This window comes from Mauremys mutica, chromosome 3 (assembly GCF_020497125.1).
Source record: "Mauremys mutica isolate MM-2020 ecotype Southern chromosome 3, ASM2049712v1, whole genome shotgun sequence".
In the NCBI taxonomy this organism is placed as follows: Eukaryota; Metazoa; Chordata; order Testudines; family Geoemydidae; genus Mauremys; species Mauremys mutica.
Genome location: NC_059074.1, coordinates 157860943 through 157875943, shown reverse-complemented (window position 1 = coordinate 157875943; position 15001 = coordinate 157860943). Strand labels below are relative to the sequence as shown.

Sequence of the window (15001 nt, the reverse complement as noted above, 5' to 3'; positions counted from 1 at the left end):
TGCATCCATAGGGATAGAATTAGGGGGTGGATGGGAGAAAAGAAATTCCGTATCTTTGGCTGGGATGTAATATTTCTTATTGGCTTGTTTACAGGCTGGCACAACCGATACAGGTGTCTGCCATAAAAGCTTGGTAGGCTCCAATAGAGCCTCACTGATGGGGAGGGCTACTCTGGATGAGAAAGAAGAGTATAAAATGTCTATCAGTTTATGGTGTGATTCTTTTAGCTCCTCTAGAGGTAACTGCAGAGTGTCTTCCACCCTCTTAAGCTAGGTCTTGAAGGAGTTTAAAGTTGTCTATTAGAGACAGTGGAGGGGGCATCACTGCTTCATCTGGTGAAGAGGACAAGATGTTGGTCAGGGGTGTGACCTCTTCATCAAGGTTGGCCTCCTGTTCCTCCCTCATCTATTTGGGAAGTTCAGAACCTCTGGATGCAGAGGCAGATGGAGGGTGCCTCATTGATTTATGGTGGGCCACGCTAGATGTTTGGGAGGAATGATGTCTATATGCCTCTCATGGGTCCCAGTAAGGCCACTGGAATGGCAGGATGGGTCCCGGTGGACAATACGGCTGTGAAGGCCCAGATTAGTAATGGGCACTATAAGGTGCATGGAAAGAGCAATGGGATACAACCTCCTCCTGCTTGCTGATTCTCCACTGGAGAATTGAAGTGCATGGCATAATACCTGTAGAGACTCCAGAGTTTGGGGCAGAGTCAGTACCAAAGCCCCAGTACCGAGTAGTGGAAACTCAGGTACATCAGATACTGTAAGGTCTCTTGCGTATCTGAATTCCTGTGGTGAAGTGGAGGTCAGTATCAGTGGTGGCTGTCAGTGCTGAGACAATGGTATCGATAGGGTCAATGACAAAAGCCAGCCTAAACACTCCGACGTTGTTTGGCATACCACTGATGGTATGGCACAGCAAAAGGAGGGACAGCACGTGTGCGGGGCCGAATGGACATTGCTACCAAAGTTCTCCAATCAACAGCGCAGGGACGCAAGCACACCTAAAATGGGGCACCCATAGGGACACTACTCAAAGAAGAAAGGAAAGTTAAGAGGTGAACCCACACTATCCTGCTCTGGGGAAGACCATATTCTAGACCTGGAACAGCGAAGCTCAGGAACCAGTAACAAGGCAATATCATTACTTCATCCAAAGCAACCTCCAAATACACAGGCACAAACCTAGCAAGACAATGTAGGACAGCTCTTCCCCTTATCAAAGACCTTCTTATGAAACTTTTGGATTTCAGTAATATGCAGAGTTTTCTTTTGACTAGCGCATATCCTGTTCATGGGCTATGCTGCCACATACTGATGAGGTTTCTTATCTGAGACATGCTTCTTTCCTACCTTCTTGGCAAGAAAAGAAAGCACCACCAAAGCTTAAGAGAAAGATGGTACCGTCTAGTCAGAAGTCAGAACTGAAGCTCTCTCTAGAAAATGGCACTGGTTGTGTCACCAAGCTATTGCCTGGTGAGCCAGGATGATCTGACTACCATAGAAAGGGCAGTTAGAAAAAACAGAGAGAATGTAGCAGAGTTCTTTAAGAAGGGTGTATTAGTAGTTTATCATCATCTGCAACCTAAGTCTTTAGTCTCATTTCCTCGCAAGTTCTTTTACCTCTCAGGCAAGTCCAAAGTTTACTAAGGAAGCAGGCCCCACCCAGCCTGTGCCAAACTCAATACCTTTTTCCCCCAACGTGAAGCCCTCTCCCCGCTGCTCCTTTCTGGACGTCCCTCCCTTTGACGCTCCTTCAGCATACCAGTCTTCTTGAGTGCATATCCTGTCTCTCTTCCTCCCTCTGGAATGAACTGGTTTATATAGGCCACAGAGCCCTCCCAGCAATCTCTGAGAGAATTGGTTATTTGGAGTCAGCTGCTTTGATTCCCTGCGCAAATGCAACAGTTCACTTTGTCATAGACTGAGCTGCAAAACCAGGAAGCATTAATCACAAAAGGGATCTTGAATATATAGAGGTCCTGGATTGAACAGAATGGCTCAAGGCTAAATCAGACTTCTTTGAAATATAACTTAATCCAACAGGCACTCATTCCTTTAGAGGTCCCAAATGAACAGAAACGTGGTCAAATTACTTCATTTTTAAAACCTTCTGTAGAAGACAAAACAGCTTCAAGCACTGCTCTCTAACACTTTGGGCCCAAGAATGGAAGCTTATACACAGACAGAAAAATGCCTCAAGGAATGGCCCTCACTGAAGTAAAGAAAGCAGTGAGTGGGCAGCTCTACTGCAGACATTTGAATTAAACAATGCACAATGGTTGAAGCCTGACATCTGTCAGTCTTAACAATAGCTCACACAATACACAATCAGGTGTTCTGTCCTAGATCTCCATCACTGGGAATTTTTAAGAGCAGGTTGGACAAACACCTGTCAGGAATGGTCTAGATTAGGGGTAGGCAACCTATGGCACATGTGCCAAAGGAAATACGCAAGCTGATTTTCAGTGGCACTCCTACTGCCCAGGTCCTGGCCACCGGGCTGGGGGGCATCTGCATTTTAATTTAATTTTAAATGAAGCTTCTTAAAACATTTTAAAAACCTTATTTACTTTACATATAACAGTAGTTTAGTTATATATTATAGACTTATAGAAAGAGACCTTCTAAAAACGTTAAAATGTATTACTGGCATGGGAAACCTTAAATTAGAGTGAATAAATTAAGACTTGGAACACCACTTCTGAAAGGTTGCCGACCCCTGGTCTAGATAATACTTAGTCCTGCCTTGAGTTCTGGGGACTGGACTAGATGACCTCTCGAGGTCCCTTCCAGTTCTATGAAATCAGATCACAGAAAATCTCCCCAAGAGAAATTTCAAATGATAAAGAACAGATCTAATTTAAAATAATCCAGTGTCATAACAATCTTATCCAGAACAAATCATTACTATGCGAGACTTCTACATAGGGTTGCCAACCCTCCTGGATTGGCCTCAATCTCCCAGTAGATGTTGCAGCAGGGGTAAGGAAGGCTCCCTACCTAGGGTGACCAGATGTCCTGATTTTATAGGGACAGTCCCAATTTTTGGGTCTTTTTCTTATATAGGCTCCTATTACCCCCCACCCCATCCCAATTTTTCACATTTGCTGTTTGATCACCTTATCCCTACCCACCGTGGTTCCGTGGGGCTCCCGGAAGCGGCTGGAATGTCTAGCTCCTAGGCACAGGGGGTCTCTGCGTGCTGCCCCTGCTCCAAGCGCCGACTCCACAGCTCCCATTGACCAGGAACTGCAGACAGTGGGAGCTGTGGGGGCAGTGCCTGCAAGCAAGGGCAGCGTGCAGAGCCGCCTGGCTGACACTGAGCCTAGGAGGCGCAGGGACATGCTGCCACTTCTGGGAGCTGCCTGAGGGAAGCACTGCCCAGCCAGAGCTCGCACCATCTCCCATACCCCAAACCCCTGTCCCAGTCCTGAGCCCCTTCCCATACCCAAACTCCCTCCTAGAGCCCTCACCCCAAACCCTCTCCCACAACCCAACCCTCTGCCCCAGCTCGGAGCCCCCAACCCCAAGCCCAAAGACCACACCCCAACCCCCTACCTGCCATAGCCTGGTGAAAGTGAGTGGTGAGTGTAGGGAAAGAGTGAGCAACGGAGTGGGGCAGGCTGTCTTATGAGGCCATCTCCACAAGCCTTGGCATGGGGGTGTGATGGGGAAGGGCCATTGCAGATGTCTCTGTGGTGGTTCTGGGTGATGCAGCTGACAATAAGCAGCTCAACTTTGGCTGCCTAAGTTATGCAATTTTGGCCCCACCACAGTCCTGCATTAGGAAGGACCCCCGTATCCCCTACGCCTCCCCCAACTGGGGTGGGGGCTTCGTGCCATTTCAATAAGATACGCAGCACAAAAATCTCAATGTTTTATATCATTCTGTTGACCACATCAAAATGTGAAAAAAATGCTAAATAATTTATACAACATCTTAATGCCATTCAAATCTTTTCAGTTATAGAATTAGGTTAGTTATAATTAGGGTTGAGATAAAAAATTTTCAACAATACTATTAAGCTTTAAGTTTAAAATAAAATATATCCCTTTCTAAATCTTCCAATCTACCTGAAATAAAAATCATTACCTTCTCATTACATAAGCCAATCTAGCATTATGAACTAAGAACTCCCAAAACATTAGCAGTAGCATAAATCAAAACCATTCTCTGTATACACACTACTCAGTACAGCAGTGTAATTAAACTTGTGTTCTGCCTTTATTTCTGTCAGTAACTTAACCTCACAGCTTTTGTTTATTACTTTCATAACAGAACTTTAAGACATTTAACACTTAAGAAAACATCTAACATACAGGCTGTTTCTTCTGAAAACTAATCAGACTCTTGAGTACTTACAACAGGAGCCGGTCAATCCTTGGTCCATTACTTTTTTGAAGGACAATGGGAGGCCTATACACTTTCATTGACCCTACAAGCTGTACAATTATTCTCTTCTTATGTGGTTCTTGTCCTCTTTATAAATACTTGTATGCAGTGGTGATGATTTCCAAGCTATTTATAGACCTTAACTCAATGAGTTCTCCAAAGACATGATACAAGATACTGCTCCCAGTGTCTGACTCAGAGGCCTCACAATATATTATTTATCACAGCTAGACTAGGAGGTACAATATTATAAACACAACATGACTAGCATGCAAAGGCATGATATGAACTAATGTTCTGTATTAAAACAGAAGTTATAATGCTTATTTGTTCTTAAGTCATTTAGCAAATACAGACACCCAGTTGAGAAAATTCATTCAATATTGAATAACCAAAACCAATCAAATTTACTCAAACTTTTACATTTCTTTCACACATCCTCTATTGTGTTAATCCAGGGTTTCTCAAACAGAGGTCGCCGCTTGTGTAAGGAAAGCCCCTGGTGGGCCGGGCCGGTGTGTTTACCTGCCCTGTCTGCAGGTCCAGCCGATCGTGGTTCCCACTGGCGCGGATCGCTGCTCTGGGCCAATGGGAGCTGCTGGAAGTGGCGGCCAGTAAGTCCCTCGGCCCGCGCCACTTCCAGCAGCTTCCATTGGCTCGGAGCAGGGATCCGCGGCCAGTGGGAGCCATGATCAGCCAGACCTGCGGACGGGGCAGGTAAACACACCGGCCCAGGCTGCTAAGGGCTTTCCCTACACAAGCAGCAACCTCTGTTTGAGAAACCCTGTGTTAATCCCTCCCTATACTGACTACCATTCCACCCCATGACAAAATGGGGGTGGGGTGGGGATTCATATTTGATAATCTAACTGTTTTTATCAAAACAATTTAGCTATAATATGTTGGAAAAACTGCAGCACTATATTTCCTTTATTATGCTTTGAGACTTATCATTGATCCCTTATAAATGAACACTGTTTAGAATAATTGCACTTTTTGCCTTCAGTTTTGCTTAGTCATTCTGCCTAATGCTGGGGACACAATCTAACTGTTATGTGCTAACGTTTTAGAAAAACTTCAACAAATAAAATGAAGATAGCATTAGCAAATTTGAAGAGTAAGATGTCAAATGGCCAGACAAAGTATTTAAATATTGATTTGACTGCATGATGTGTAACTACAGCCTTATAAAAATAACATGTAAAATGTTTTGAATTGCATGTTTGGTGCTAGTGACTTTATAGATTATTACATCATTAAATGTGCAATAAATAATTTAGGTACAGATCCATTAGGCCAGCAGTATCAAGTACCCAGTTTAAAGTAAAAGAATTTAAAAGCATTTGAGCCTTGAGAGGATGAGACTATAAATCTATTATACACCAAAGAGAAAATATTCAGTATATATATGTAATTAAAATTCTTTAATAGATTTTATTTTGTAGCTCATCCAAATGCTTCACATTACTGAGATACGTTCTTACACCTTGAACAGTTTTAGTCTCAGTCACTGATGGCCCAATCTTGCCAGGTGTTTAGCATCCTCAGTTCTTGAGCGCTAAAATGTAATTGAAATACATAGACTCCACAAGATCAACAAATACTGGATATAGAAGACATTATGAAATTAAAATTACTAAAAAAAAATTTCTTAAAAATGCAGATTCTCACTAAAAGCTAATGCTAAGAATTTTTTTCAGAAAAATCTTTGTACTGATTACATTCTAGAGAGAGAAAGTTGATGCAGGATTGTGAGAATCTCTTGTTCTCTCCTATATCTGTTAATTCTGTCCTTTCAAATAAATGCAAAGAAAGGCTGAATAGCTGCCTGACTAGAGATAACATCTTCACTGGTTCTGCTATGGAATTCAATAGGTAAAATGTTGGTTGCTGTAGCCCAATGTATTATAAAGGCACAAAAAGGAACCTTAATACTCCTAACTGAAGTGAACAGTCGATATTACAAAAAAAAGATTTAAAAAAAAACAGATTTACTAAAGATTTGAGAGAGAAACCCTCTCGTTATTTGTGGACAGGAAGTCCATGTGAGACATTTATATAGCTCTTGCTTGAAAATTCTTGAATCTGCCATGCCTCTATCCAGGGGTGAAAGTAACAAAGGACTTACATATGCAGGACAGCTGGGATCCTGGGCAAGGTGGTGGTAGTGGGGGCCTCCGGGCTCCTGGAAGGGGCAGGGCCTCAGGCAGAAGGGGCAGGGCTGGGGCCAGACTCCCACAGCCAGCCCTTTAGCGATGACTTAAAGGGCCCGGAGCTCTGGCTGATGCTGCTGCAGTAGCAGCAGCCGGGAGCCCCAAGGCTTCAGTGGTGATTTAAAGGGCTGGGGGCTCCAGCTGCTGCCGGGAGTCCCGGGCCGTTTTAAATCATCGAGCCCTGGGGTAACTGCCCCTTCCCTCCCCCCATTGGCGGTCCTGCCGGTACAGTGCTTACAGCGCTGTCATAGCAGCGCTCTAACGTCAGCTGTGTACTGGCCTGTACCAGCAGCCACTTTCTTACCAGTATGCCATACCGGCCTACTTTCGCCTCTACCTCTATCTCAAATACATATAATTAACCTGCAGTGGAATTCAACTATCTCTGGGGGTAAGGAGCAGCAATAGCTCATAGAATCATTACATAGCAGTTGAAGACCATTTGAATTATACTAGATCAGATTAAAACACAAACTCTAGGGTGAATTTAGGTAGGCAAAGTTTCATTATCCAAATAGGCCAGGCCACTGGGACTAGCAAACTTACTCTTCTGCAAACTTACCATGTGCTCTTTAATGACCACAAGTGGTAGAAAACCTTTGTTAAACTGTCCATCCAAATAGTGGCACTGCAGAATGGGAGGGAGGTTTGAGAGAGGCTGGAAGTGCAGGACATTTGTAAGTTTGGTCTACGCCTAAAAGTTTATGTCAACCTAGCTCCATCACTCAGGGGTGTAAAAAGTCACACCCCTGAGAGATGTACCGGTAGTTAAGTCAACTTAAACCCCGGTAAAGAAACTGCTAAATTGGTGGAAGAATTCTCTTGGGGGGGAGGGGCGGGGATTTACTATAGTAGCAGAAAAACCCCTTCTGTCAGTGTAGCAAGTGTCTACACTACAAGTGCTGTAATGTACATATCTTGATACATTCAAAATGCACATAGAACATCTTTCTTAAATGTTCATTGTTCCCTCATTATACAAAAGACTTTTCCTGAATATTTTGGTGGCTTTTTATTATGACAAGAAAGTCTGTGGAAATTTAAAAGATGTTAACACAAACAACTTTAAACTTGAGGTGTACAGTTAACTGAATTATATTCAGTTTAAAGAATGTATTTACTTAGGAAAAACTGGAGAAGGGTTTATAATTGCACAAATTCTAGTAAAATATTTCACAAAATTACTAGCTTTTAAAACTATCTTGAAATAATTGAAAAAGCAAGCGTGGGTTTAGCCTTCTGATTCAATGAGTGGATTCTTCTTGGACATAAGTTTTGAGTTGACCACCCACAGCAGCACCCTCATCCAAGCTCAGTGTGGAGGGAAAGGGCTGGAGAGTGAGCTCGCTGGCACTGCTACCTGGCGCACAGGTACACAGCACCTACTCAGGTTTGGCTCAGCTGCCCTCTATCATGATGGAGGGGCAGCTGGGTCAAATCTGAGTGAGTGGAATTGGAACCCAGCATAAGGGATCACAGTGCCACTCAGCTCAGGTACCTTTAGTTTCATGATTTCTGTGGGTGAAGCTGAATCCTTGAACCCACACTAAAGCTGCCCCTGTGGAAAAGTGACTGCAATGCTTTTCCAGCCCTTTTTGCTACAAATAGTAAAGCCACCAGCATATAAACACACATTGAAAGTTCTTTTAAAGAAAAAAGCCCATAATACACCAAACTTGAAAATGGAAATAAGTTAGACACAAACAAGAAGAGTACAATAAATAGAATTTAACTCCTCTTCTAGTTTAACCAGAACTCTATTTGAATATTCTTTATGCTACTGTATTTTCTCAGAAAGATTTTTAAGTCTTAGGGGAAAAGTGTTGGATTGTATTGAATACAACTTAAATCTCTATTATGTTTCTTTTAAATTTGGCTTGCTACTATACATTTCAAATAATTACAGTTTTTTGAAAGATGACTATAAGAAACTTCCAAATATTAGAAATAAATATTTCAGGACAAAAAAAATGACTCAGAAGAATATGGAGTTATTTAAAATCTCCAGTTAACTGATAGTCAGTAAGAAAGTTAATGGAGAACAGAAGTCACAGAACAAGCTTTTATCTGATCATGGTCCTTGACAAATGACCAATGTTAAATATAGAGAAACAGGAAGATCATTTATTTTTAATACAATTCATTTTGTTTTTAAATATGGAAACTTTATTTAAAGTGATTCCTACATAGATTTAGGAAATTCCACATATTGGGGAGAGTTGCACAAACAAAAATATGATTCTTTAATTTTTATTTCAATTTTTTCTTCATTATGCATAGCCAGAGTCAATTGTAGATGAACTACAGTTTACTATAGATTATCTACTATCGGTTTCTGTTCACTACTTCATACAAAAGTTGCATGAAAAAAAACCAGGACTAGAATTAAATCTGCAAGTGTTTTTAAAATGGGTATTTCATAACTAATTACTTGATATTGAAGATTTAACATTTAACTTGTTTCCTAAATTCCACTGAAAAACACTATCTTGGTTTAAGAAAAAAGTTATACAAGGCATACTCCAAACTGGAAAGGTTAGTAAATATTATACCCTGTTGTCAGAGGGACTGAAGTACTCTGTCCACAGAACAGGTACAGCACAAGTAGGGAAGCAGAGCAAGTTTCCCAATACTAATTTAACAAAAAACTACAATCCCCTAGAGCATGAGGTAGTCTATTTTTTGTCAAGGTCTAAATTTCTTGGTCAAGGTTCAGACCACCACTCCCCCTAAACCCCCAATTACCCACCACAAACTTCCCAATCACCTGCCAGCTCCCTGCCTGCACTGCCCAGAGAGTAAGGTGACCTTATTTCCCTAAACTGAAACGGGATGCACGGGGATGGACTGATCCACCTATCTCAGAACTGGAAGGGACCCCGAAAGGTAATCGAGTCCAGCCCCCTGTCTTCACTAGCAGGACCAAGTACTGATTTTGCCCCAGATCCCTAGAGTGGCCCCCTCAAGGGCTGAACTCACACCCTGGGTTTAGCAGGTCAATGCTCAAACCACTGAGCTACCCCCATTCCCCCAACCTGGCGTTGCTGCTTGCCCGCCCCCCCAAAAACATTCCTCCATGCCCCCAATTGAGCCAAATAGCAGAGATGGGGCAGGGGGAGAGGGATGGGTATGGCCTGGGATCTGGGCAGCAAAGCAAGGAGTGAACGTATGAGAGTACTTTTGAGCTTGGATGCAGGAGGTGAAGCTGTTGGACTATGATCCAGCTAGTGGTGCAATGACCCTTAGGGGGCTGGGATAGCAGAGGGGCAGCAAGGAGGATCTGGGTAGCCAGAAGAACCAAGGAGACTCTAGAAAGTAGCCCTGAGGAGATGCGGGGAGGCTGAGATGTGGCAAAATAGGGTGACTGGAAGTGGACTGGGGAGGAACAGAGGCTGGTTTTGGGGTGGGGGGGCTGGAGAGGGCTCTGGGGACTGGCCCTGAAGGACAGGGGGCAGAAAGGACATGAGGAAAGGGTGGGGGGACTCCGGGGATCACTCGGGAGCAGTCAGCATGAGGCCAGAGTGCGGTGGCAGGAGGTATGAGGCTGGTGGGAGGGTGGGCTCTGGGGACCACTTGAAGAACAAGCATGGCTTCAGTCCCATGCGCAGAGGTGACACGTGGCTGTGGACAGTGGGAAGGCACAAACGAAAGCTGGGGGGGGGGGGGGATGCTTCCCTCCCCCTGCCCTGATTTCTCAAGACAACCAGAAGCAAGGAGGCAACACTCCCCCCGACAGCAGCACTCTTTGTGTGTCCCTGCAGCCAGGAAGTGAGGAAGCAGCAGGCTGATTTCCTCCTCTTCCTGCCTATATGGGGCTGCTTCGCCCTACCTGCTGCTGGAGTTCCACACATTGCCTCTCACCTGTAGATGATCTGCAAAGCAGGCACAGCACTGGGACTCCAGCAGCAGGGAAGGCAAAGGAGCCCCATGAGGGGGGGTGAAGGAGCTCAGCCTTCTGCTTCCTCTCTCTCCGCACAGGAGAGTGTGGCTGCCAGGAGTTCTGCCTCCTTGCTTCTGGGCATACCATCCAGAGGCATCTGAAGCAATCCTGGGAGGGTGGGGATGGGGTGGGGGGGACGCGGAGAGAGAGAGAACAAGTGAGCCCACATGCCCCACCCATGCATCTCCTCTGCCCCTGCAGTCCACTCAAAAGCATCTGGCATTCCAAATTTGGACTGCAGTCTGCCTATTGACTACCCCTGCCTGAGAGGGATCACAACCGGAAAGGGGCTATTGAGTCCCCATCCCATTTTAATCCTTTACTTTTTTGACTGACAGAGAATGTTAATAGGCAGCCGTATTTAAAGTTCAAGAATGAAGGTATTTAAAAACAGAGACTTGGACTGGAGAATAAATCAGTCTGGTTGAAAGGTGTAGTACTGAATTCTCCCAATATTCCTACTGGTAATCACTACCTTAGTGACTGGCCAATGCCAGGAAGGTCTATGTTGTCCAGACTGGTGGATCCCTGACTAAATATTTACCTGGACTAGGTTTTTGCACTGGTATATCTGCAACAGTGTAAGAAATTACTTGGAAAGGGTAAGCTGTACCACCACAAGTCACTTGTTTTTTGCACCAATGTAGCTGCACTGGTGGGGAAAATGAAATAAAAACACCATAATATAGATAAGCCCTCAAATTTAACAGATTGGCGCTTGATGACATCTTCAGCAAACGTGCCTGGAAGTTCTCTGATGCCATTTAAGCTGCTGGGTTATTGTGGTACTTTGAAATATTGAATTTTAAAAAGGTATAGGTCTATTTTAAAAAGTGAATTTATCAAAATGTGAGCTTCAATTAAAAAGTTTGTAATAATAAAGTTACCAGCAGAATATACTAATTAGAAAATGATTTACTTTGTGTAAATCAAAAAAATAAAATGGCTGTAAATACTAAGAAAGTTAGGTTTAAGAATAGGATCTTATTTTTATGAATGGTTGAAATTGTACTGCAATGTAAGTACTGTGTACATCAGTGAACTATAATGAACCAATTGAGCATTAGGAGACTTTGAGCATTAATTTTTCTAAAACGGTCTTCTAACTGATATTGGGAACACAGAGCCTTTAAAGAACATAACTATGTGTGAAGGAATAAGGGATAACAATCCTCTGGATCAGAATGCCTGGAGCTGGCATGGCTACCTGATCAGACCACCTGCACCCAAAGAGAGAGGTAGAACTTAATTAGCTGACCCTGATAAAAGAGGGCAGCAGGAATCCAGAAAGGAGACTACAACGTTTTCCAGGAAGCCAAATGCCTGGGCTGGTGCTCCCAACAGACTACCACAGGAGGTACTGCTGAAAGAAACTGTTCTGAAAACTAAATGGACAAGAGGACAGTCCTTGAGGGCTCAGGCTCTGAGATAAGAGCCAGGAAATCTTGTTATAGGAATTACTGGTGCAAGAGACGGATTGGAGGGAAGGCACTGCTATGCTTGCACAGACTTAGAAATAAGAGTCTGCAGGGGGTGGACTGTGTTCGTTAAGTAGGGTCAATTAAAGAAACTACCCCAGCTGAAGATAGTTTCCCAGAACTACTTGAGAGAAACAGATGAGGGTTCTCCAAGGGAGCGAGCTGACAGGAGAAAGGAACTATAAGATAGGCCCACTCTATTACACTGTGAAAGAAACTTCACGAGAAAGAAAGCAATGGGGCACTATCTGGGAGTTAAGACAAAAGAACCGAGTCAAATAACTGATGATAATATATTTCGATTCAGAGGATTGTAAAGCTTGTTGAATAATGTTCAGGTAAATTATTTCAAGGAATACACATTTTATATTTCAATATTAAATCTACATGGTACAATTAATGCACAATAAATCTATGTAATTGCTATTACAATGTAAAATTAAGATCTGTTGGTATCTCTCTCCAAAGCTGAGTAACAAAACCAGGTAAATATGTCATTAATGTTCCCTTGTTCACTAAAAGTCTTACCTTCTCTGGATTTCCAACTCTTCATGCGATGGGCCATTTTGCACTTGGGGGGGGAGTTGTGAATTCTGTCGAGGCAATGTTGGACCTGTGAGTGAAAATTAGAAGTGAATGTAGCTTCGACATTCAAATTACAAAGGCACAGGAAAATAGAACAGCAAACACATGGAGTTACCTATTTTTTTTTCTTTCTAGCGAAATGAAACAAGCTCCATAACACAATATAGCAAATGAAAACTGCAACAAATTGTTATGTATTCCCAGACAGATTTATTTGAAATGGATGAAAGTTCAACTGGAATGCAAAAATAAAGTTTTACATATGATGAGACTTAGCACTAAACACATGTATTCAATAAGCTTTGAATAGGCTCACAAATTTGAGATTTTCTGAGACAAACAAACACTGTTTGGAAAAGGGGAAGACTCAAAGAATTCAATAACTCACCTAAAAAGAACACTGGAAACAAAAAACAGGAGAGAAAAAACCATCAGAAGCTTATCACCATACTGACAGTATGAAGATAAAAATTTGTTCCTCAAGTTGCACTGAAATGTATTTGCCACATTTTAGCTTGTTATCTTGGATCAAATGTAAATTCCTTGGACTGAATGTAAATTTTTGCTAATTATGTCTAACACATTTATCTTAAACACTGAATTTGCAGTTGGAGCTTAGAAATGTCACTTTAAAGGGCACAGACAACTTAAAAAGTATATTAATTTTTCTTTAAACTTACTGTTAAAAGTAACACCTAAGATTACTTTATAAAGTGATCAGTGAAAAAGTCATTTGGCTTTGTACATCTGGCAATACTTCACATATAGTAATTTTCACCGACTACTCTGTATAGTCGGCCCATTGCCTCTTTTGTATATGTGGGTCTCACATAGCAATAGAAGTGATTAGAATTTTTAAAATAGGGAAGTGTCATTCTAAAACCACAAAATTTAGCAGTAGGATTCAAAGTACTATCTTAAACCACCCATAACTTATTTTTAACTGACTAGATAGTCAGTGTGGTGTTCACTTAAATATGGTGCACTATATACCTAGTTTTACTCTGTGGTCTCAATTTTTCTAAATTGTCTATCAGGGACAAAATAATCTGTGTAGAAGTTGGTTTTGATTCACATCCTTCCTCAAACTAAGGGAATGTCTTGAAAGACCAGTCTTATAGCTTTCACTATTTACTCTGTACTTGTTCTTAGGTTAAACTGAGGTTATAAAAGATTAATAAATATCATATGTGAATGTTCACTATAGCTCCCACTTAAGTAGAAACGTAAAATTATATATTTAATATGTAATGATTTTAGGAATTGCTTGCTATACTCCAAATTGTGTTCCATTATAAATGAGATGACTGACCTATTTATTAAAAAAAAAGTAGTGTTCCATGTTTTCCCAAGTATTCTCAGATATTTCCTATTTTAAGCCAAATAAGGAATTGTTTTGATTTTGACTTTTATATGGTAGTCATATCTAGACACAGTGTGGCTCCCAATACCACCGTTTAAAATTAAAAAAACACTCAAAAATGCCTTATTTGCATCATAAGCAGATATACTCTGTGGCTAAAAATATGAGGAGTACAATATAATTCCTTAGACATGTCTCAATGGATACAACGTATTGTTTACCAGTTGGATATCCAACTGAGTTTTTGAAATGTGACAGACAAGGTATCATCCAAGAGAAATAACATTTGAAATATAAAAATAGCAAAGGGGTATTGGACTGTGTGGGTATGCTGTTCTCTAAACTATCAATTAAGCAAGGGAACACAGATTGCCTAAGTCACTGGGGAAAGAGGCTAACCTAGTCAGAGACAAGAAAAGCTATGTAAATGTTAACAGACCATACTCAATAGAGAAGAAATACATGTGCATGTTATGGAAAGGCAGTAGCAGACACTTAGATACTGTTTTATTGTATATTCACTCTTGAATGTGAGCAAACATCTTTTGATCTGGTCCATGTCAAGAACATATTGAGGGTCCAGAACTCAATGAAAATTATACATACATTAGAAAAAAAAATACATATAAAGAATGCAGAGTAAAAGCTTACTCAATTGTGTTGTGACTGAGAAAATATGGTTGTCCATATACTGATAGGCGATGACTTCCGGTCTAAAGTGGTAATCAAGGATGTTCACACCTAAACAAAGGGACCTAAAAAGTATAAACAAGAAGGGTACAAGCCAAAGGGGGAGGGGGGAGGAGACTTTCAATGACTCAGAAAGTGGTGGTGTGACTGAGCAGGGTTAATTGACTTGATGCAAATACATGCACCTGGCTCTACCACTGGGTTTACATCGCTGGTAGCACTGATGCAACTACAATTTTGCTGGAAAATGGGCCCAACACTTTTTAGAACAAAGAAATATTAGCAGATTGAGGAAAGCTTTGGATGACTATAGTGTAAGAAATTGGGGGG

The 15001-nt window shown here is 41.9% G+C and overlaps 1 protein-coding gene across 8 annotated transcripts in view; it reads right to left on the bottom strand.

Moving 5' to 3' along the window:
• ENAH (ENAH actin regulator) overlaps positions 1-15001 on the bottom strand; it is a 173851-nt gene that overhangs the window by 43762 nt on the left and 115088 nt on the right. For all 8 annotated transcript variants that reach the window (XM_045010077.1, XM_045010079.1, XM_045010078.1 and 5 more), the window contains exon 4: positions 12562-12646. In XM_045010077.1, the coding sequence (XP_044866012.1) occupies positions 12562-12646 (85 nt within the window). The remainder of the gene's footprint in view (positions 1-12561; positions 12647-15001) is intronic.